Source organism: Anopheles merus, chromosome 2R (genome assembly GCF_017562075.2).
Source record: "Anopheles merus strain MAF chromosome 2R, AmerM5.1, whole genome shotgun sequence".
NCBI classification, from domain to species: Eukaryota; Metazoa; Arthropoda; class Insecta; order Diptera; family Culicidae; genus Anopheles; species Anopheles merus.
The window spans coordinates 4,803,123-4,827,057 of record NC_054082.1 but is presented as its reverse complement, the minus strand read 5'-3'; the positions used below and the strand labels follow the sequence as shown (position 1 = coordinate 4,827,057).

At 44.8% G+C, this 23,935-nt stretch overlaps 1 protein-coding gene and 1 long non-coding RNA gene across 17 annotated transcripts in view; one reads left to right on the top strand and one right to left on the bottom strand.

The window, feature by feature from the left end:
• LOC121591178 (glutamate-gated chloride channel) overlaps window positions 1-23,935 on the top strand; it is an 88,703-nt gene that overhangs the window by 47,557 nt on the left and 17,211 nt on the right. For 7 of the 16 annotated variants that reach the window (XM_041911637.1, XM_041911648.1, XM_041911642.1 and 4 more), the window contains exon 5: window positions 15,877-15,947. The exons of 4 other annotated variants lie outside the window; for them this stretch is intronic. In XM_041911637.1, the coding sequence (XP_041767571.1) occupies window positions 15,877-15,947 (71 nt within the window). Of the gene's footprint in view, window positions 1-10,079; window positions 10,148-15,876; window positions 15,948-19,093; window positions 21,902-23,935 lie in introns of those variants that run through there. 5 more of the 16 variants (XM_041911650.1, XM_041911644.1, XM_041911647.1 and 2 more) reach the window with 2 other exon arrangements.
• On the bottom strand, window positions 381-9,110 carry LOC121591187. Its single transcript, XR_006004520.1, has 3 exons — window positions 8,406-9,110; window positions 8,249-8,330; window positions 381-1,968 (listed from the first exon to the last, which is right to left on the bottom strand). It is a non-coding gene; the product is annotated as an uncharacterized LOC121591187 (long non-coding RNA).

The window sequence follows — 23,935 nt, the reverse complement described above, 5'->3', positions numbered from 1 at the left end:
GTATTGTTTCCCCCATCATGTCACTCTAATTCGCGTTCCAAAGCGTTCATTTCGCTGTTTTCCATCACACATCGTTCAGCGTTGGCCTTGATAGCTCACTGTTTGAATTTGGAAAGCCCAACATTACTTTCACGCGGCTTGCGGCACCATCCGTAAATCCGAACCGGCCATTGCGGCCCATGTTTAATGAAAGTCAACAAACGCAAAAACATTGTGAGCAATCAAAACCATTTTAAGCCCTGACTGACGTGTTCAGAGCTTTCATCGACGCCATACCCCGCCAAAAGCACACGCATATCATACGCAGGCTGCTGGTGCGCGTACGTATGTCTGCAACATCATGGTCAAAAAGTGTATACGGATCAAAATCACCTCCACACACCCTCATCGTCCAAAAAAAAAACAAGAAAACACAGTAATAATAACAACAAAGACAACGATGACGATGGCAGCCGACGGGACAGACAAAAAAAAGTAATAAAATCCGCAATACGGAAAATCTCACCCACGGTTCAGTGGCTCTTGTGTGTTGTGTTACCCCCGACAAGGTTCCCCTTCCTCCCCACCCGTGGGGATTTTTGCTGCATCGATTAAAGACCCAGTGTTATTAAAAGCACACACCTTGAACCCCGGGCTTATGACACCAGCAGCGGCTTCATCATCTTTAGCCCCGCGAGCACCCTTCGCCCCATGGGGGAAACACTCAGCCGGATTAGCTCACCGTGCTGTTTTCTCATTTGTGCCACCCTCCGCTGTCAAGCTTCTAGTGCTTCTGCAGGTGTTTGCCAACCTTTAAAATGCTCCCCGACCCGCCCGACATTTGGTGGAGGTCCGAACTCCGTAACCACAGAATGCAATCTCCTGTTTCAAAAAAAAAAAATATCCCCGGACGGGGCCAGCACCCTCTGGCGTTCATTTATTCATTTCATTTCGAGCTCGATGTGCCTCAAATTGCTGCGGCCGGTACAAAATTTCGACTACTGCTACTGCAGTCGAATCCTATAAATAAATAAGGTCCTCACGCCCGGCCGTCTCCACCGGGTAGCTGCCCGCCCCGTTTTGCTCCCGCTCGAATACGCAAACCATACGATGCGCTTCCTTAATCCACAGGCCACAGCCTCCCATGGGTATACGGTAAAAAGAGACTCTCACCCACTCTCTCTTCTCTTTCTTTCTCGCTATTATTATTTTCCTCGCTCATTGCCACCTACCCACAGTACGCGAGATGCGAAGCGGGCTCTGCCAGTGCCGGTGCCGGTGCCAAAAGAAAAGTGCTTGCATATTAAACATCCGTGTCTCCCTATCCCTCCCGCCGTACCCTGAGCCCCAGGTTCTCTTCATCCCGGATAAAAGGACTACCCCTCCAAATTGGGTGCTTCATTTTGGTTTGCTTGATTGTGGGCGGTTCACCCACATCTCGTCCACCTTTCAACCGCTTCCAACCCAACAGGCGGCAAGAAAAAAAAAATAAAAAAAACCTCAGACAGCTTTTGGGCAGTATGGTAGAACCGCAAAATAATGCTCCACTTATTACGATCATCATCGCCGTCAGCAGCAGCAGCAGCAGTAGCAGTATCACCACCACCAGAAGCACCAGGGGCAGACACATGCACCCACGACCTTTCTCTTTCACCTCTTGTACATCTGTGCGGCACGCTGACGATGAGTTTTAATGAAACATTTGCCTTCCGCTCCGATGACAGGCCAGTTGTCATAGCCCCCACACAGACACACACCCACATGGGTTGCTTTCATGTGTGGCCACCAACCGATGGTTGACCGTGACAGTGGGTTCCGTTCTCGAAAATGAGCTTTTTTTCGAGCAGGGAGCAGGAGCAGACCCAACAGACCGACAACTGAAGCCATAAATTAAATTTCATCTTCCATTTCATCTTTGCCGTCTCGAACTGACTTTAATTCCACATCGGAAAACACATTTTACAGCAACGGGAGCGATGGTGAAGCATCCTAAAACAAAAGATGAATTAGAAATTAAACCAACATGGAATATTAAATGATTATAGCATGTGGGATGTAATCGTGATAAGAGTTGTTCCATCCAAACATCCCCAAAAAAAATGACGATTTGAACACAAACGGCAACTTGGTGCAAATGCAAAGCTTTCACCATGACGCAAACGGTTCCATGAAATATGCAACCCAACCAACCTGAATGTTGTTGCACAAATCAACCGAAAAGAAAAATGGATGTGTTCCGTAACTGGATGCTGATGTGCTTTTTACTGCAAGAAAAATGCATCACATCAGCACAACTTTACAAACATGTTCCAAACCCTGCTGCTGGTGGAATCACATTTTTCTTCCCGCACACACCTGTGCTTCAGAACCAAGTCAAACGCTAACACTAACGAAACGATGTTTTAAAAGTTAGCCAGAAACAAATGTTATCCCCATGCTTCCACCGACCTAGGAACGGGTCTGGAACGGGCACCATCCACAAGCCAAACCATGAAAAGGATGTTGTGCACCAGGAACCAGCGCGCACCATAGCACTAAGCCGTCACACTAACACACCCGGCGGTGCACCTTTCCCGCACCGTCCTGGGCTGTGAGCGAAGTGCAAATCCTGAGAACAAATAAACAAATCACGCAAACACATGTTGGTCCCGTGCGCTTATGCAACCTCTCTGGACTGCAAACCCCTTCTCCCGCAACGCTTCACGCGCGCACACAAACCTTTTGGAGGTCTAGCGAAAGCTAAGAAAACTGTTTACGGCTGTCGCGCTTCCGTCCTTTCGTTTGCTGTCCCCCCAAGTCCACCGAACATCTTGTTTTGTCCCATTTTCATTAAAAATACTAACCATGCTGCCCTTTGCGCACGAATCATGAATCGTAAACCGTGCAGCAACAGCTTGTAGCAGATCCCGCCCTTCCCGGCGCACCTCCATACACTTCCCCGGGACGGGTGAAACGAGTTTTTGTTGTCTCGTTTCTCATTTCCCGAGTTTCATAATTTGCCCATTTCAAAACGATGAAAAAGTTTACCAACTGGATTACTGCCGATGCACGCGGGGGACCGCCTTATGTTCCGTGTGCGCCGGTACAACAAAATGCCGCTGCGCCCACGGTGGTGGTAGCACCATCAGCAGCAGCAGCAGCAGCAGCAGCAGCAGCAACAGTACTGCCACTTTTTTACCCTGGCAAACGGTAAACGGAAAAGCCAATTAGACGCCAGCACACCTGCCTTCAGCACCCGGGGCAGGTTCGGGAAGGATCGGGCCGGTTCCGCGTCTGCAAGTAGGAAGGAAACGGGAATGTGAGACCAACAAAAAATGCGAATAAAATAAAACACTTGACCATGGTGTTCAGTCATACTTATCACAATTTAGCTTATTCTTCTTCTTTTTTTTTTGCTCTTCCACCCACCCACTCGTGCCAGGCCAGCTCCAGAACAAGTTTCGGTGTAGTGAATTTATTGTACACGTTACGTTGCCTACGTCGTCTAGCGCTCCCTTTCTCACCTTCACCATTTCGCTTGCGCTAACGTTTCGGCGGCACGCTATTTTTCCATTCGGAAAACGCTCGCTCGCACACATTCCTGTACTCTTGTAATACTGGTTGCTTGTGCATTTTGTTTAACAACTTTCCAGCAAAACCATTTACATTTCAATTTCAATCGTGTTTTTTACCCGCCCTTCGTTTTCTCCCATTTCTCTCGTTAAAGTTGTGCTTTTTTTCTTCGTAGCTCTCACTCCCTCTCTCTATCTCGGTGTGCGTTCGTAATTTAACTTTGCAATAGCGAGTAGGGTGACGAGCGAGCAACGGAGCCATTTGCAAGAATCAACCACACAACAAAAATGCAAGCACAAGGCCCATGGCCACCCCTTCCCCCTTAAAGAATGTGCAATTGCAAATGCAGCGTCGTGGTGACTGCACTGACTGACACTACCACGACATGGACATTTCCATTCCCTTTTCATGCTAACCCTCTTGGTGCGATTTTAAAGGAAATTTATTTTTAAAATATCCTCTTCCCCAGCAGCTGTTGCTGTCAACGGAGTCTACTCCAGTCATTGCAAAGTCTTGCCCAGGCTCAACCTTCTAGCTATTAAGTTTGTTATAGTAGGTCCTTCTGCAACAGGGTTGTTGATTGATTCTTGCTCGATTTTACTTGCTCAAGATTTCCATTTCCTTGTCTCACCGCTTCTGTTGCTGCTAGCGTAGGATGAACTTTTTTTTACCTTCAATTTTAAGTAGTTTTTAACATCACGTCGGCATTTTACTTGTTTCCATTTTTCTTGCGTCTTTTTGTCATTATAAGTGTACGTTCTTCCAGATTGTACTTTAAACGCTAGCGAAAGGTATGTTTCCCTTTTTTGTTCTATCTCTCTCTTGCGTATCTTCTAGGATTGCATTAGACTTTGTTGAATACTTCACTAGTAGTGTTTGAATTTGATTAACATCATCTAAAAAGCGATGCATTTGATGCGCTACACCATTCAACGCCGTGCCTCCGTTTCACCAGTCACTTCAACGCGTCCTTCCAAAATTCCACCGCTCTGTTTTATAATTCTAGCTTAAGCTATATGCGCGCTTGTGTCGTGTTCGAAATTGTTTTCCAATCCGTTTACAAAAAGCTCACTCAATTATTCGCCAACATCACGCGCCCGACGACTTGATGCTGACGTCAAGACGTCGGATCGTCACTTCAGCTGCGAACGTAAAACAATACAAAAACTTCATCCCATCGTAATTCCGCAGCATTTTTGCACGTGGCGGGAAGGAATGAACAAAACACAACACAAAAAAAATAACAGCAAACCATCGGTGATTAAATTAGCTTCACTTTTTTTTCCTTCAGCAAACCTCTCTCGGGCAAACCGTTCTAGCGCTAATGCGCTAAGCTGATAATACGCTTCCATGGTTGGTTTGCTCTGTTTCATCGCTTATTCATTACACGTTTTTCCTTTCTCCGCGGGTTCGGGGAGTTTTGCTGCATGCATGTGCCCACGACCGCCGAGCCGAGCAGTCAACTCGAGCAGCCACCATCGCGGCCGCCGCTCCCATTTGCACTCGGGCTAAGAAGTTCCCTTTTTTACCATTTTACCGGTTCGCTGCATCCGTGGTTCTTAACTTTTTGCTCACTTTTGCTCACTTGTTTCCGCTTGCGTTCCGTAGCATCATAGCATCCCATAGCTAGATCCAGCTTCCCTTTCTCCCGGTAGCAGCAACTCGCCCCTCTTCCCGGGGGCCGTATCCGTTCAACCATTTCCACCGCGACGCCGTGCGCCGTGAGAGTAAGCTAAAAGAAATTATTTCATTGTCGTTATTTACAAAACTGCTAGTAGCTAGAATGAAAATGATGGCCACGGGCCGTAATCGATTGTGTTTAGCTTTACCAGCGCTGGTTGGCAAGTGACAGTGCAAGAAAACTTTCCCCACATCACCGCCCTTCCCGTGCGCGGACCGAAAACTTGCGCGATCGTTCGAACGCGGTACCGCTGCTCTCAGCTGCTAACATGCGCACCAAATGTCTCTTAATTGCCTGTTCTTCCTTCCAAGCATTCGATTCGTAACGGCGAAAGACGTACGATCTAAAATGCGCATCCTTAAAAAACCACTAATGGAAGGCGGGCGGCGGTACACCGGACCGAACGGGGAAAAACTTTCACACACCATGCTCGCGCGGCGGCAGAATGGCTTTAGTCCGCGTCCTGCTTGCGCACTCACCCAAGGCGGAACGAGCGACCGAGCGAACAGAACAGCACAGCGCCCGACCGACGACAACGAAACGAGCTTTTGCATTTTGTCGTCAGCTGCCGAAAATGGATTCGGTACCACTTTTGTTTGCTAGCATTTCGGAGGGTGTTCCGAAACGGCCAAAGCTCTCCATTAACAACTCCAAAAAAACCCCGGCACGGGAAAACGGGCGACAGCCGGCACGTCGGACAAGAGGGGAGTGGGGGCTGTTTTGATCCCTCGAGATTCATGCTGAGTCGAGAACCATGCTCGGCGCAAAAGAAGCCTGAACGAACCTGAGCCCTAGAAGTCTTCCCCGCAGTGCTGTAGCAACGGTAGACCGTAGTCATCGTTGATATTGGTTCAAACAAGAAATTTTCACTTTTTGGCCGCAGCCAGCCAGGCAGCATATCAAACCGTCCGGCCATATGGTACGGGGGGCGTTCCAGCATCGCCTTTTCCTTCGCATTAGGTACCGGGACGCAAGCTGTCGGGATCGGAGATGAAGTGCAAATGGTAGCGTAGAAAAAGGACATGTTCTTTGGCCAAATCCGTCCGGTAATGCACCGGCACGTACTTGAAATTCTTCCGAAACGTGATGGTGCATGTGGGGACGCCCCATTTGGGGATGCCTCAGTGGTACTGTTTCCGATGACAAAAAGGGATACGATACTAGCGAGCGAGCTGGAGCAAGCGGCAAACAGAACGGCGAAACACACACATAAACCCGGTTTTCTAGTTGCCAAAACTATTTGCACTACTTACTGGTAGAGGGGAGGTGGAACAACAAAACACACACACACACACACACAACAACCACAATGTTCAGCATTGCTCCAGCACCGGGCCGGTACGTGTGTTAAGTTTGCATCTCAATCTGAGAGTGACATGTTGATCAATATTAAAGAAAATCGTTCCCTCGGTGTTGCCACGATCGTACGGGTTGGAGCGATTGCAGCAACCTACATCCAACCTTTTGAAGGAATGGTACGAGAATTGCCCCTCAGGGTGAGAAAAAACCTACCCCATTACGTCGACCACAGTGCACTAAAATGTACAACAGCACGCCCCGGTACCAAGCGCTCTCGTGCGAAGAAATAATGAAACAACAACGCACATCACCGGTACACTTACGCTCGGAACAACACCATATCAATTACATCGTTGAAATTGCTACATTTCTCGTGCTCTTGCCATCGAGGCCACTCGAAGGAGAGGATAAATTTCGGCAGCTTCCGGCAATCCTCCCGTTGCTCGTCGCCATCTGCCGAAGAACGGAGGCGGCATCGTCGTGTCCAATTTCCCGACATTGCCAAATTATTTCCGAGGACGGTTCCCCTTGTCACCCGGACAATATGGCAAAATAATCCCGGCTCCGAAAAGCGTGCCCTCGGGGGCAGCAGCAGGACAAGGACGATAAAAATAACACAATAATCGACTCGAGCCTTGTCCGAGCACGCATTTGCTGGCAAGTAATTGCTTCTGCTAGGAGCTTTGCTCTTACCCCAAGAGCACATACACACACACACAAACACTTGAGTGGACCGATACCTTCCGGTTTCTCATTGAATCCTGGCACCGTGTCTGCGCGTCTCGGCGAACCGCTGCTGTCACCAGAACGCCAGCCAGAGAACGCTCGTCAATTATTTGTTTGATGAAAGAAGCATGTCGCGTTTAAGCAACAGCTCAGTGCCGATGAGATCGATACCGAGTCAAAAGGAACAGTGTGCTGTGTGCTTGTGTGTGTGCTTGTGTGTATGTGTATAATGCCATTGGGCGAACGGTTCTAGAGCCATCCCCTCGGTGGGCAAAGTTTGGTTTGTTAAGGATATTTTTACGACCATATCCATCGCTACCAGGGCAGCACTCAACAGCCTTCCATTTTATCCGGTTTCATTCAAAATAGGTTTATGGTTTCGGGAAAGGGGAGGAGGCAGGGGTGGAAAAAATCCAGAGTCCAATTAAAACATCCCCTTTTCAGCCGGATAAAAGCACCAACTAAAGCATACACACCGCAAAAGGGCCATGAAAGTGCCAGAACCAAAATCTACCACACGAAACGCAGGGCTCGTTCTAGATTTCCCCCGAGCACACATCACCATCAGTGAAAACCCCTTCGACACGGTCGGGACACACAATCGGGTTGCTGTTGCCCTTTCCGTTAGACGGACGGAGCGAGGAGCAGAAGCAGAATAGCAGAAAAAATGCCCCAGAACGCTCACCATACACCCCTCGACCCCGGGCGTAGTTGCGGAAAGTTCACCGCGTTTTCAAGCCAAATTAAGAACGGCCCTTGCCATCGGGCACGTACGGGGCAACTACTACCCCCCAAGGGCACGGCTTCGGGTGCCCATTCACAGGAAACTTGAAAGTTTAAAAGCATTCTCAATAAACGCTAATGGAACCGCTTCCCACGGGACGCAAATAGTCGGGGATTGCATCTCGGGGATGGTGTGCTGCGTCGGTGGATTACCGGCACCGTTGCCCATCGTCGACCGTGTGAAGCGGTAACCGAGCCGCACCTCGGGCGCACGGGCGGGGTACTTACTGCAAGTTGATTGCACCGTCACTTAGCCGAGAGCATGCGCCTAGAAGATCCCGTTTGCCGTCTGTAGTCCACCTGAAAAGGCCTAAAACACAAGCAATTATTGAAGCGAGGTTATGCTTTGCGTTAGTTGCGTACCGTTTATGAGCTAGCTTATCACCATTTTTTGTTCTTCCTTTCGTAGGTCCTCCTCCTCCTCGGTCTGGCGCTTCTGCCGCGGGGTTTCTTCTAGCAGCGCTTGCTATGCTTTGCCAATTTTGACTAGCGTGTTTCACTGTAGCCCCTTACCAGTTCTCGCAATAGTTTGCATTACATTTTGTATATTATCTTGTTCACGGATTATGCTGTTGTATGCACCAATTTGCCAATACGGACTCACCTTGATGCATACCGTATTCCCCCGTTCCCTTCAGCACTTTCTACACTCACACCCACACACCCACAGAGCCATACAGTGCCGGGATCTGTTACATTCGAACGCTTTCACGGCCAAGAGAAGGCGGATAAGCTTGCTTCGAAAATTGCACCGTGCTGCTGCCACCGTTATCGTTGTATTACACATGAAAGGCTCAATTGTTACTCCGTATCGACGCAATTCGCTAAACGAAACCCCGTAACCGCATAAGCTCGGAGTGCGCGTTCCCGGGAGAACGGCATTAACACTCTTCTCTTGTACACACGACCGATTTTGCACCCAAATGTATACGCGCTCATCGTTGTAATTCACCATACACAAACACATTCACACCCATGTACATACACCATTAGTCTTTGGTAAAACTAAGTGAAACGTCTCTGTATCTACACCATTTTCTATCGACTTTCTATCGAACTCCTGTCGTACTAACAGCTTCGCTCCGTTTACTTCACACGACTGCGTGTTCATCATCAACAATCAACCAACAGCTGTCATTGCGGTCAGCTTTGACAGCTAGTTGCACCGTGCTCGCGTTGTGCATACATTTAGGCGCGCAGCGATCAACGCAATACGTTTTTTTTTTCAAATTTGTTTCAGCCACATTTTCGTTCCCCTCTTTTCATACCAACTTTTACCACACACCAGTGTGGGTCCGTTTTTTTATTCAGTGTGTGTGTTACGTTTTGATTTTTGTGCGCGTACAGCAAACACGAAACCGCGGCGGCATTTTGCAGGAGTAGCATCCTGAGGCGGGTTTTCTGTAGCGCGTTTTTATTTTACAAACAATACAAAACTTGATACAAGTTTTGGCAAAACGTCGTTACCTATTTCTTTACCTTAACCGCTCTAATGCAAGCAACTAACCATTCTCAACCACCAACTCAACTGCCAACATCTCTTCTCTCTTTTCATTATGGGCAATGTCGTCGTCATCTGTTTGTGTGCAACTTTTCCGTGTTTCACGAATTTCTATGTCGCATATGATAATCAAACAAACAAACTATATGTACAAAATCAAACGCTCATCACAATGCTGTTTTGCTGCAAACCAAAAAAAAAAATAACTTAAAAAAATATACACAACTCATTGATCGTGATGCTCGTGATGACCAAACCAAACGCGATCTGCGTACACCATCACCATCACGGTAAACGACTACTGCGTGCAAAACGGATCGTTCGCTACGCGATCGATCGACGGTTTCGGGACGACCGGAAATTGCAAAAACCAAACGTCGACTGCAACCGACTGCAAAAAATGACGAAAAATTAAACCAATACTTCGAACTCAAACGCCATACCAATGTCAATGTAACTAAACAAACCAAAAAAAAAACCACCCCTCAAACAACTAAATCGCTCAAATACTGCAACTTTCGCAAATCGAATTCGCTCGTGCACAACACCCCCACACAGACGGTCCGGCCGTTGTTCGCGTCAACATTTTTGTAAGAAGTATATCTAAAATCGATGACGTGACTATGGTAAGTGTAGAAGTGCGACGGTATCAGCTCTCCCCCTCCTAAAGAAAAAAAAAACAAAAATCAAACAAACAAACAAACAAAACTCTACCAAACCAACCTCCTCCCCACTCTCTCTCACTCTCTCACTCTCTCTTTTTGCTCCGTACTGAAACTGTAGCACTCAGCAAACCGATATAATCTAAAACGCCGGAATGATAATAATTAAACAAAAACTCTTCACCACCACTCTCCTACCCCGTAAAAGAAGTGCAAACACATACTCACACACTTACACATACGTTTGTTTTTTCCATCACTCCCAATTTTGTGTTTTGTGTGTTCAGTATCTCCAATTTGAATGCAACTATTTTCGTAATAAGCGAGAGCACATCGATTATGTTTTTGGAAAAAAAGCTACAAATATTCACACACACACACACACACACACACACACACACACACACACACACACAACACCTTCTCCCAGTTCGATCTTATGGCCACCATTACCACCCTGGATCTGATCACCCTTATGGCCACCCAACTGCACTTTTCCGAGCGATTCCACGGATGCCTCGCAACATTCATAAACACGTTCGATGCCTTCGATGGTTCGTGTTCCGGGTTGGCTCGGTGTAAGAATTCCAGTCTGGCTTCGACACTAGTGTCTTGTGTTTGCTCTTGTGTGTCTGTGTGTATGTGTGAGCATTTTGTTTGCTTTTGTTTTTGTGTGCCTTTTACTGAAATTCACGCCCCAGTTCCAGCGATCGTTAGGTAACCGTAGTGAAAAGACAAACATAACGCTCCTTTTCTTTTGCTCCCTTCACTGCAAGTACAGTCGTACTTGAAGTCTTCGCCATCACTCGTTTCGTTTGGTTTTCCCCCTTTCTTAAACGTGTTTCGTCTGATTTGATTTACTTCCGTTTTATCCCAGTTTTATGCTCTTGATGATGTAGCGGGTGCTGTGTCGTTTACCCACCTTCCTCTACGGTACTACCATTTCCGAATGTTTTTACTTTGTTTTTTCATGTTTGGATTTTTTTCCGTTTCGTTTGGAACTGGTTAGATTTTTTCGAATTTGTTTTGATTTTTTACATTTGTTTTTCGCGTTTACTCTATTGCCTTACCGTTGCGATGGATTTTCATCTTTTTTTCTTTTACTCGTTTGTTACACAAATTGCCCCCTTTTCGTTTGACATTCGGTTTTTTGTTTCCTAATGTTTTGATCTACTTTTACCATCACGTTCGCGTTTGTTTGTTTGTTTGTTTGTTTGTTTGTTGTTTACTAACAGCCCCGACAGTTGTTATGCATTTTCTTTGCGTTTTGTATCATCTTTCTCTTATGCGGACGACAGTTTGTTAGACTTTAGTGGGCGCATATTTCTTTCTTTTGTTTGCATTTTTGAACCTTAGCGATTTTGTTCGAGTGTAAAATTAAAAAAAAAAAACATTAATTTTTCAATAATTTCAATTTGCATAATTAATAGTTCAAATGTTAAAATACTTAACAATTGGCAACGTGTGAGGATCGAACGATTTATTGGCTGTTCTAATTTTACGTTCCTTTGTTTTGTGTTCTGTTCACGTATGCAAACGCCACAAAAATGAAACGAATCACCTTGACCGTAACAAGAGCAAACACAATCGCTACTGGAACACTTGTACCAACCATACAGTTGGTTGCTTGTGCACTCTCACAGCAGCAAACAACAACAAAAACATAACACTTGCCGACGTCAACGATTAGCTCCATCTGAAAGTTACAATGCTGATACTGTGTCCCCTCAACGTGTACAAGTTTTTAGTACATTTTGATTTGTGCATCCTTCCCTGCCGTAGCATTTTTGCTCTCGTCTTCTTGTGCTGTGCTGTACTTCTCCAAGTAGTCAGTCGATTTTTACTTCGCATTGATAAGTTTCTTCTTCTCCAGTGTTTAAGTCGGTTTGAAGATGTTTTGAAGTCATTTTGCATTTGCTTTTGCATTTTTGGACATTCTTTTTAACCACTTTTCTTTCCTCTATTCAATTTTCTCCTCTTCCTAGTCGCTGCATTTGTTTTGCATATTTGTTTCTTCTCAGTTTGCTTTTGTACAGTCTTTTGATGCTTCTGTATTGTTGCTTCTTTGGTTTGCAAATGATAATTTTAATACTTTTTGGAAAATTTAAATGCTATCTCGGCTCAGCACCAACACGTGTTACCTTAACGCACACATGCAATGCAACATTCAGTGAACTAATCGTTGGCTTTTTTGCAGATGATCGTGCTCATTTAACCGTGGTGTGAGTGACTCACACACCTGCGCGCGTTTCATATATTTTCCTGCTGTTTTCATCATAAGTGGGCATAAACAGCTCCATTCCATCAAGCTCATTCCCAACGCTCATTCCTTCTATACCAAACCCCGTAGCCCTCGTCCCCCTCAGTCCAAGGTCTCCAGCAGCTTACAACTTTACAAACCCTGTAGAAGATGCATATGCATCAAACAATTTCCCAGTTTATTATAGCCTCATTGCCGCCTACCGACATGCTCCTTTGACGGTCCCCAGCATTAACATATTATCTGGCGTTATCTGTCACCGTTGCGTAGAGCTGCTACCAATATTTTCTATCGCTATCATCCTATTTTGCTCATCCTCCTACATATGAATTGGTGTTTTCTGTCCAGCCTTTATACCCCATTTCACTTCCTCTGATCCACCTTCTTAACGGTTGATTATTAAACTTCAAGTGTGAATTTGTTGTTGTTTCACAGTTTCATTGATTGACGACACCCCTTCATCCATCGCTATTTTACCATCATCTGGTTCTCGTTCTCGTTGACAGTGGTGTGTGTTTTGTTTTCGATGTTTTTCACGAAACTTTACTGCAACATCACTGCCACCCCCGTTCTATCCATCCCCCCCGTTTTCCTTCCCCTTTTGTGCTGTTTGTTTTGACCCGAGTTTTGTTTTCCTGCTGCCCCTTTTTTAAGCTAATTGTCTCGGTTGTGAATGTGTTTGTCGTAAATGGTATTTGCTTTTAATTGATGACCTATTTAAGTATAACGCGTGTGAATTGTTTTCTAAATGAATTCCAACGCAAAGCCAACACTATGCTGGCTTTTTTTTCAGATAATACAAAGTTAAACAATATTCTAACGATACGCTACAAATGAAAAAAAAACAGAACAGGCACCAAACAATGATCGCACCGCAGACACAAGGACGATAATGTAGGATTACACACGCACACGCGACCTTCTCACACTGTTGTCTATTGAGAGTAGATGAATCTGTCAGTGTTGAACTAAACGTTGTTACCTCGTAGTATAATAGTACTTAAACGTCACAGCTCTCCTAGTGTCTCTCTCTATCTCTCGCTCTCTCTGTCTCTCTCTTTGTGTCTATTCCTATCATACTGTGAGTGAGTGTTCATTTCAATACGGTCGATTCATTTCAATATGTCCTTCCTCAACTGTCTTTAGATGTATCTGTCAAGCAGGTGGCATGTACAGTCCCGTCCCATCGCGACAGTTTTACCATTGTTCCGACTGTAGTATTCGCATTCACTGTTTCTAATTAGCCTATCTCTGTTCATGTGTTTCATTTAAGCACGTTGGTGTCATATTGTTGTGTGGTATTTTTGCAAACAGATTGTAGTGTATCTTTAGACTTTTGCTAGTGTTTGCTGCAATTATAATACAATCCACAGACTGCTCCTCCCTCATAGATGCGCCTAAGTGTATAGATTCTATGACATGACTTCTAACGAATAAGCCAGTAGCGTTAGATCTGAACCTTCGCAGTCTACGAAATGCTGCTTACTACAACCAAAGCGCGATTACTAACCCACGTCTAGAGCCTGGAGCACCGTTGAATACTCTTTTTAGTATGGAAAAAAGACTAGCTGGCGTCAATTTACTCTACTATCGGCCATTCAATAGTTCACTGAATGTCACTGTAGGTTAAATGCGTAATTGGCTAAATGTTTTTGGTTGCATTTTTTTGCTGTTTTAAACTTGTTTTTTTTTTTTTTGTTGCTTTCTCTCTATGTATTCTCAAACATCTAATGTTTAGATTTTCTTATTGCTCTTTTTATAATGCTCGTTTCTTTCTTTTTTGTCTTGATTTTGGCTTTTTTTTTGTAAGCTGAAGCTAACTTTGTTGAAATCACTTCTTTGCTCTTTCACTCTCTCTCTCTCTCTATATATATATACATAAGAATATCCGCTATCTCAACTACGTGTGTAATAGATTTTAGTATTTTTTTCTCTCACTCGCTCTTACTCTCTCTCTCTCTCTATTGCTTTAGCAAACTAGACTGTAACAAGGCACTCGATGTGCCGAATATTATATTAATACTTCACAGATATTATAACTATTTAACAACATTTCTTGCCATATCGCCTTCAACTGTTATTCGTAATTTGTAAAAAAAATACGTATAACCTCTCAATTCTTCTAGGCAATAAGTACGATAAGTGAACAACACTGTTCAGCTGTATCGATGAATATATTTTTTGTTTTCTCTTCACATAGTTTTCCTATAGGCACCACGGCGAAGCACACAGCCGGCGAATCACAATCGTGTTTGTGTGTGTGTGTGCCAAACCATGACCGATGAGTGTGTTTAGTATAATGCGGGAGCACGGTTTCTGTGTTCGATGAAGAAAAATAAACGTGACCCCAAATAGCTAAATAGTCTAACAGTCGAAACGACACCCAACGTACCTGTGTTACATATGCATATATAGGAACTTTCGTTTACTGCCTCCTTTAGTACTGTAGAGCATTTGAGCGCAGATTTGTAATGGGCGTAGTGCATTTTAGCCAACTTCATGACATGCAAGCAATCGACTCATACTGTCACCCATTCATGCATCTTACCGTAGTGCGAATTAGAGCGAATCAGCAACGAAACAAATCCTCTTAGTATGCAAACTGCATCAGATAACGAACAGAATCTTACCCCATACCGTTTATTACATGCATCAGTGTGTATGTGTATGTATGTGTGTGTGTGTGAAGCACAATGTGCTGCGCGCATGTACAAAGCGGGTAGATGTTGTTTGGTGCAATTTGAATCCACTCTAATCTCTTTCGCTCTCTCTCTCTCTCTCTCTCTAACCGTGATCTTAATGCATTCATTGCATACATTTGCCGATTGTTTTAGTTGGATTATTAGTTACCACAATCAGTTTGGGTTTTGATCGACTCCAGTTTTTGGTTACACTATTGATTTTGTTTCCGTTATCTCTACTCGCCTACTGTTTTGATTTCGTTTCAATAATCATTTCCTTCGTTGAAGTTAGTTCGTAAGTGTACTCAAAAGCTAAACCATTCAGTGTCGTTCACTGTCATCTGTACCGTGCAATCGATATGCAGTGCTAATCAACTTTCTCTCTTTTTTTCTACACTCGTACCCGTTCGCATACTGCTTTTACTATTTGATCTTGAACCACCACAAAAAAAAAAACACAATACTGGCCACCAACAAATTACTGTCCTGAAAATCCCGCGCGATAAACGTGAACACCCGTGAAAAAAAAAACGCATCAAACGCATTACAAACGCCAATCCAACATTCAAATACCGTCCCGTTTCTTCCAAAATGCCAACGAAAAACCGAATACCTAAACAATACAATGTATAAAAATGTCTACCTCAACTACTTCAACTACACCATCTACACACAAAAAAAAACGAAATGTCGCGATAATTGCAAATCCAATTCATCAAAAACAAATCAAAAACAAAAACCAAACCCCGTAGACGATAAGGCCACACAAGTGTTCGTCAACATGTTCCTAAGATCGATCTCGAAAATCGACGATTACAAAATGGTGAGTTAGTGTGCATTTGTAACAGTCCCAGACCAACCAACCAACCAACCAACCAAAGTCCGTTAATTAATCTCTGTTCTGTCTCAACAACTACAACCAAAAAAAACACACACACAGTTTGTACAGTGTTTCTCGTGTTTCCTGTGACTTTTTTTTCCTGCATCTAGTCCGCGGGTACTCGGCGGGCTAGTGCAAAACTGTGTTGTGTTGTGTTTTCAAAGTACCGGTGTTTATACGTCTACATTTAACTAAAAAAAAAAAAACAACAGGCTCAGAGCCATCGCTACACTTGTACAAAAATTACACAGAAAAGGCGTTCAACTGAGTGGCCACCCACCCACCCTTACCGGCGTCACTCTGAGCTCTGTTGGCTTCTCTGTCTCTGTTTGTTTCCCTGTTTCTGTTTTCTGTTTCCTTCTTGACTCTCGGTGTCTATCTCGGCGCTCTTTCCACACACTGTGACACTGCGCAAACACAATCAATTTAAAGTAACGTCAAACAATGGCTCCACGTTCCACGTCACACAATGTTCGTTTCGAGTGAAACTTTACTCTCGCGCGCAACTTTTACAAACACAAACAAATACAAATCTATGTTATCTGTTTTTGTACTCATACCTTACTCATCAATACCATAATTGATCCTCTCAGCTCTCAACATGATCTTCCCGTGCTGATCGTTAGTCCATCACTAGTTGCTTCCCCTCCCCCTGCCCCCCTCCCTGCCAGCAAACATTTCCCTTTCCCTCATTTCCTTCCATCATACGGTTACCCTACATGAGACAATTATCGTTCTGTTTTTTTTTTTGTTTTGAATCATTTTTGCCAACCAACCAAGGACATGTTTAACCACTCAAACATACACAAACACCCACATACACTCACAGTGATCGGCGAAATTTCCTCCGTCTGTCTCGATCGCAATACCGCCACTCTTCATACTTCAAAACGAACCTACATTCACCTACATTCTGTTATTTCGTTGTCTGTTGTTTATCTTATCGTTTTGATTTGTGGTTTGATTTTGTGTTTTGTTTTGTATGTTTTTATTTTTCGTTTTGTGTTTCTAACAATCTACTAGGCTGTATTAACTATCAACACTTTGTTCGAGTGTGCGAGTGTACGCAATCTGATCGCTGTTCCGTTGGTAAAATTTTGACCACGAACGCTCCTCCGTTCGCTCGGGGCTGTACAACTATCGCCCCAGCATTCAACCGTTCAGTGTAAACGATCTCAGTGTACTACTGTCATTATTGTTGCCACCGCTCGAGCATCCGTCAGCACCTGACGCGTTGCTCTGTTTGGTGTGATTGTGTGTGTATGTGCGTGTGTGAGGATGTGTTTGTGTGTGTGAACGTTGGCTTGCTCGCGTGTTTATGTATGGTTTTGTGTGTGAGCCTGAGTGTCTGTGTGTGTGAGCTTGATTTGTGTACGTGTGCACACTCTATCGATGTCTACCGATTACATGTGTATGTTGATGTCTGTCACACGCTCTGCAGTGCACCAAGTGCACCCAGTTCACTACTTTGACAAACCCGGAAAGAGAAAGGTGCCCTACGTGCCCTCCCATTTCTGTACAATCCCAGCTTTTCCATACACGGTTTCTTACCCCTTCATAATACACACACACACATACATGCGAAGCATAGTGACAGCCTTCGCACCGTTCTGTGCGGACATACACAGCCCCGCCTGCTGTGTGAAGGACCAGCGTACACAACCTACACCCTACGACCAGACAATACGTGGCTGCCCAGTCGATCTACCTCTTTGTCCACATTTTCACATTCACCTTTCGTTCTTTAGTTTTCAAGTGTTTTCCACCCAGCGTTTCTTTCTCCTTCTCTACTTCTTCTTCTGCTTTGCCTTTTGCTCGTTGCTATGTGCTACTTTTTTATTTCGCCGTCCAGTGGTTACTGAACTGCGCGTATGATTGTGTGCGTATGCGTTTGTATGAGTCTGTGTGCACGAACAACACCACTTTTCGCGTACTTCGACTTCCGGCACAGCATCCTACTAGCGCGGAGCACCCAAACCAAATGGCATTGTTATGACATGCAAAGGCGCCAACCGGATTCTCGAAGCGTTCCATCGTCCATTTTGCCCCTTTTGCAGTTTACACACTTTGCAGTTTTTGCTCGAATGAGTGGAATACATGCAGACGTACCACACTCACAACAACAACAACAACAACACACATACACTTCCTCCGGTCCCTTTTGGCGAAACGAGCGGCACCGGACGAGTACAGCAACTGCTCTACTTCATATGCAAAGTGTTTTTATTGTGTAAAAATGTCGCCTATCGATTATGTGTCGTTGCACTGTATGCATATCGTTTCTACTTGTTTACTATTTTTGTCTATATTTCTTGCTAGACAATGTTATTTATTTATTTTTTCAGTAAACTTTGTTTCGAATTATACTATTTTTTTACATTTCTGCTTTACGGTATTCAATTATTAAACATCTGCCACACCAAACGCTATCACAACATTATTTGCCCTCATTTGCCCCTTTCTTTGCCCGTTGTATATTTACACTACTGTCAATTTTAGTAAACAAAAAGTACTACTCAAACACTGTCAGCGCTCTTCATACATCCTTCCCTGAACCATTTCATTCATGTCATCCATCCATTACCATCCATTTTCCATTCTCAATATTTAGTTCAGTTTCATCCTTTGCTCATTTAATAAACCGTATTTAAGTGTAACAAACCAATTTCGTTTATGTAATTTAAAAACATTCAGCTACTTTCTCGTACTCCGTACTTATCTGCTGTATTTCCTATCGTCTAGCTATAATCCCCTGTGTGTATGACGTTATACTAGCAAACGAAGCGAATCAATATTGTTATCCATATGTTGCGACATGTAATCCCTTACCGTTTTGCGTACATACTCTTGTTCTTAATGTACTGCTGCGTGCTTTAGTGTACTCCTCTTCTCTTGTTGCGATTCTATCCTCTATTTCGCTGTTACATTTTACTCTGTCCCATCCATGTGCTAAAATAATATTATATTTAACACAAAGAACTTTTTCTTTCAAATTAATTTTAGGTTTTTCTTTTGTTTTTTTCTATTTCTATGCTCAGTTGTTAATGTGGTTGTGTTTTAATTTTATTTTTATCTTATTTCTATTGAAATGCGACTAGCCAGAGTTTAGTTCGCTTATAAAACGCGTAAAACTAGTTATAAACATTCAATAGCCCCCAGCTGCAGACCATTCTCAGCACAATTAAATTGTTAAACCTATCGCCCATAATCGCTACCTCACCCGGAAAAGTGATAATAATTCACAAAATTTATCAGCGCTCGTTTGGAAAACAGACCCGAGCGCCATCGTGCCTTCCCTTTCCACTTGCGCCACACTAATCCAATCAGGCTCGACAGAGCGACATTTCGAATGCAAAATTTTTCACTAGAATTAATTACCGTCTACCTACGGTACGCTAGAAAAGCAGCACGAACTTGCGCACGATCCGTCAGGTGCTCGGCGAATCTTCTTGAGCTCTCCCGTTCGGTCGACACCGAACAGTCAGCAAAGTACGGGAGAGCAAATAGTAACGAAGCCGACGGAAGTACAAAAACAGCAGCTAACGAAAAAAATGCTAATCAAATCCAAGGTCCTGATTTGATGAGCACATTTACATTTTCGCCCGTTCCGTTCGCCCGTTCATCCGGGTGCTTTTTGCGAACATACGAACCTGCCCCTGCCGAAGCAAAATAATTCAAAAACATCCTCATCATCTTCATCACCATTTCCGCACCCGCTGCAAAACATCCAAACAAAACCGTCGTTGGTGTGACGTCCTCGCCATCCGCTGGCAGTGGCTGACAGCGTGTATTGGTGGAGTTAAGGGGGGATTACTATTTCAAAGCTTTGCGGACCCAAAAAAAAAACCCCGTGCATGTGGCCCCGACCACTTGACACGATTGTCAAGCACTGTTTGCTGCTTCCGCCTACGAATGACATCATTAGCGCATCTACTGCCCGTTTTCCTCCGGTCTGTCTGAGAGAAGGGTGTCGGCTTGCCCATGTCCCATGACTGACCTTCGATAGAAGTAAGGGCTGACCTTACAAACACAGGCGCACATAAAATCCACACGCACATTCAATGGTAGGAAACGGATGAAACCCTTCAACCGAACCGGATGCAAGATTTACATCTCATTAAGAAAACCTGTGCCATCCCACCGTGTTACCGGTGCGGAAGCGTACGGTACCGAAACAAGAATGGGTAAGTGATTGCTTCAGCAGCAGATTTTACAAATCACCATGCGTCTCCATCTCCAGAATGAAAGGGAAACTGATCCGTTTGGAGCGGAACCATTCTTAACTAGCGTACTAGCACGCAGCTAGCCAGATTGATTTAAAGTGCCGTCTTTAACAATAATGACGGCAATGATCTTTCGAACTTGTCGTTTCACCGTTAAATTGCAATAAAATCACAAACCACCAGGCGTCTCCATTCGCTAACCTAAAAGCCGCACCACCGGAGGAAGATGGCGATGCTGTAGAGCTCTAATGCATTCGCTACACTGTCTTGCAATGTTAAAGGTGGATTTGATTTTAAATAACCCACGACCTACAATTGCAATCATTTTCGTTCAAATACTCCCAGTGTGATGCACGTACGTAAAAGCCTCCGTTTTATTGGCGCACAGACACAACTGCAAGCCTACAAATACAGGGACCCACTACATGGCCATTCCGTTCCGTAGCATTATCTCAACGAGCCACTCCCGGACCATCGGTCCGACCCATGGTCGAAATCGGCTTACACTCGAGACCGTAAAATTAATAAGCTATTAAATTTGCACCGACCAAGCACTCGACCATCCGTCCAGCGGGCCATTCCCGCAAGCGACGTATCGGCTAGCCGTTCGGCGCTTGGCGTGTACTTGTAAAACGGGCGGAAAGAAAAAGAACATACACCAGTATGAAATAAAAAAGAAACCCATCCTCACCCAAACGACACGACGGCGCAGTCCGTTTCGCATTTATTGGCCCAAAAGTTCCCTAGTAAAGTGCATTTTACGGTTATCGGTACGCTATAAGTCAGCCTACCCACCATCACCAACGCCATGTCCCGGGTCCCGGGTGAAATCTTACCATCACACGGACACACGGCAAATGCGGGACGGGAAGGAAGGAGAAGCATGTGCATGTGCGCCACAAATTTTGAAAATACTCGCTCGCTCGCTCGCTCGCTCTCCCAGCTCGCTGCCAAATGTTTGCTGTTTGCGGCGTCCTGCCGCACGCTACCGAGCGGTATGATCGCTTCAGGAAAACTTTTCCAATTAACTTTAAAACCGTCCCGAAAACTCGCTCGCTCTGGCCCAGTTTTGCCTCCCGCTTTTGCAAACCCGCTCAGCATCTTTTGCCACTCGAACTCGAATGTGCTTTGACCACTCGACCACATTCAAAATGCAGACGATCGAACGGGCTTCCCGCAAACCTCTTCTGTTTCTTCTTGTTTTTTCCCCCTCTTCACCCGTTCTGCACCGGAGCGAACGCCGGTGTAGTATTTGCAAAACCCGAACACTCGCTTCCACTATCTACTGAACCCCGAAACCGGGAGAGCCAGAGGACAGAGGTTTTCGTTTATTTTATTGACGTTACTTTACGATTGCAATCCATTTCCCGGTGGTGGTTCAATTTCCCGAAATTGCACGAGCTAAATATTGCAACGGTACGGTGCGGCTACAGATAAAGCTCTTCGAATCGGTTGTCAATCTGGCAGGCAAAAACTCCGCACTACCACCACCAGCCTTTGCAAGCTGCGAGAGCGCGCGCGCACACACACACACACACTTAAGCTATATTTATGTGTTGCAGCAAAGGCTCTACCGCGCTGCTTTTTAATGCACACACTACGGTAAACCATTAGGCGATGGCAACCACACCGGTTGCAACGATAACAAGCTTGATTTCTGTAAACATTAAGATGGTGGTTTGTTTGCTTTCTTTACTGCAATTTCTGTGCATAAATTACCATTCATTTGCGCCGAGTCCAAACAGCTCGTACCGATGCAAAACGCAGTTAATCCACGCTCCACCACAATCGGCAAGGATGGAGGGGCGAAAGCGAAGGCAATGCACGGTGGTGAAGAGCGGAATAAAATATGGTAACTTGTGAATCATTCCAGCCCGCAACCCACACCCGGGAGCACAAGGCAATGGGGGCAGCAACACGATTGCGAACCGCATTGTTCAAGTTGTTGAATAATGCAATAACTCGTGCGAAGCCCTGGTAGATAGTCGAACGGCCGCGTCTTGCAGTGCGCGCCGTGCCATAAAAAATGAATGCAAATAAATCCCCAAAGACACAGCCCCCCACCCCACCGTGGCACGGTGCCGTTCGTGGCTGACCAACCAGCAACCAGCAGGCCACGAGGACGGTGGCGGTTCGCCACAAACGGCGAGAATAAATTATGACGACGGCCACACTGCATCAGTGGCCGTGTCTGTATCTTCATCTTCATCATCATCGTCCTCATCAGCGCTAAAGCTCTGGTGCACATGACTCTCGGGCGAACGATCGCACTCCCAACCTCGGGTCTGTTGGATGCTTTTGTTTTATTTTATAACAATGCCAAAGGTGGTACTGTCGTGTGTTTTTTTATATTTTTGTGTGCGCCACGGCGAGAAGAAAACCAGCCCTCTGGGTCACTAATTCAACGATGACCACATTCAGACAGCGGACGCTTCTTTGTTGTGCTGCGGGTGCTAGATGAATGAAAGGATGAAGTGATTTTCCTTTTTTCGGTTTTAAAACACAATCTAATGCAATTTTTCAAACTAAATTGCATCCACATGAGCCCGAAGACGCTCTGGCTGGATAGTTTCGTGCTGCTACAGTAGAAGGTAGAAGTGGGGAAAAATGGTTTAATTATAATGACAAGCAACCCAGCCCCATCAACCGGCTGCAATGCAATCGGTTGCGTTTTAGCACAACCACACCATTGTGACGTGATGTGCTTGTGCAAAAAACGCTGACACTTGAATAATACAAAAAACCTTCGAGCTGCAGGGTGCCTTTACTACTCTTAATGAACCTATTAGTAATGGATGGCAATCGTGCACATACACTGGCGCCATCTGTTGCAAATCATTTGTATTAGCTTGAGTCAACCCGCACAGAGAAAAAGTTCATTTGAATATCTTAAACAACTGGTATGTTGTACCTTTCAGCTCACTAGCAAAGCATCGTCAAACTGATTTTTAATTAACGCTTGTTGTGTCATTCTTATGATTTATTCACATCATCAACATGCATTTTCTGCTTTCAAACATCTGTCCTACTAACTTGCGGCCTGCATCACCGTTACTACGTACCGTTTGTGCTTTAGCGCGCGTGCTCTCTCTCTCTCTCTCTCTCAGTCTGCATCCCTACACATTTACACATAAATAGGCACGTCTGTATCACAGTCACACACATTTATACAAACCTGTGTAAATTATTCCGCATACTTTAAAACACCTAATCAACCCTAAGTTTCTTGGGGGAAAACTATTCCACCCGGCCTGCCAGCTCGGTGTAAGCTCATCAAGTGCACATACACACACAATCTCTCTCTCTCTCTCACACACACACACATCTCATGATCACATTTTGCATAATTGATTAATGTTTGATCAAAGTTTGTCCTTTACTGTAAAGCTCTCACGTCACCTGGGAAGGATCGTCGCTCACACCTAAATGCACACATTCTACCATATGGAACCAGCTCTTACAGTGATGCAGTTGGAAAACTTAACTCTGCACCTGGCTGGCCAATAAAACTGACACACACACTTTTTCCTTCATCAAAAACAAAACTGTGCAACTTGGGCCAAGAAAAACGCCCGACTACGCTCCAACGCACAGACCTGCGCCAAACAGCCAATCAAATCAATCATCGAATCAATGCCGAATAACTCCCCACCCAAACAAAAAAAAAAAAAGAGAGAGAGAATAAAAATTTACACCACAAGCAGGTGT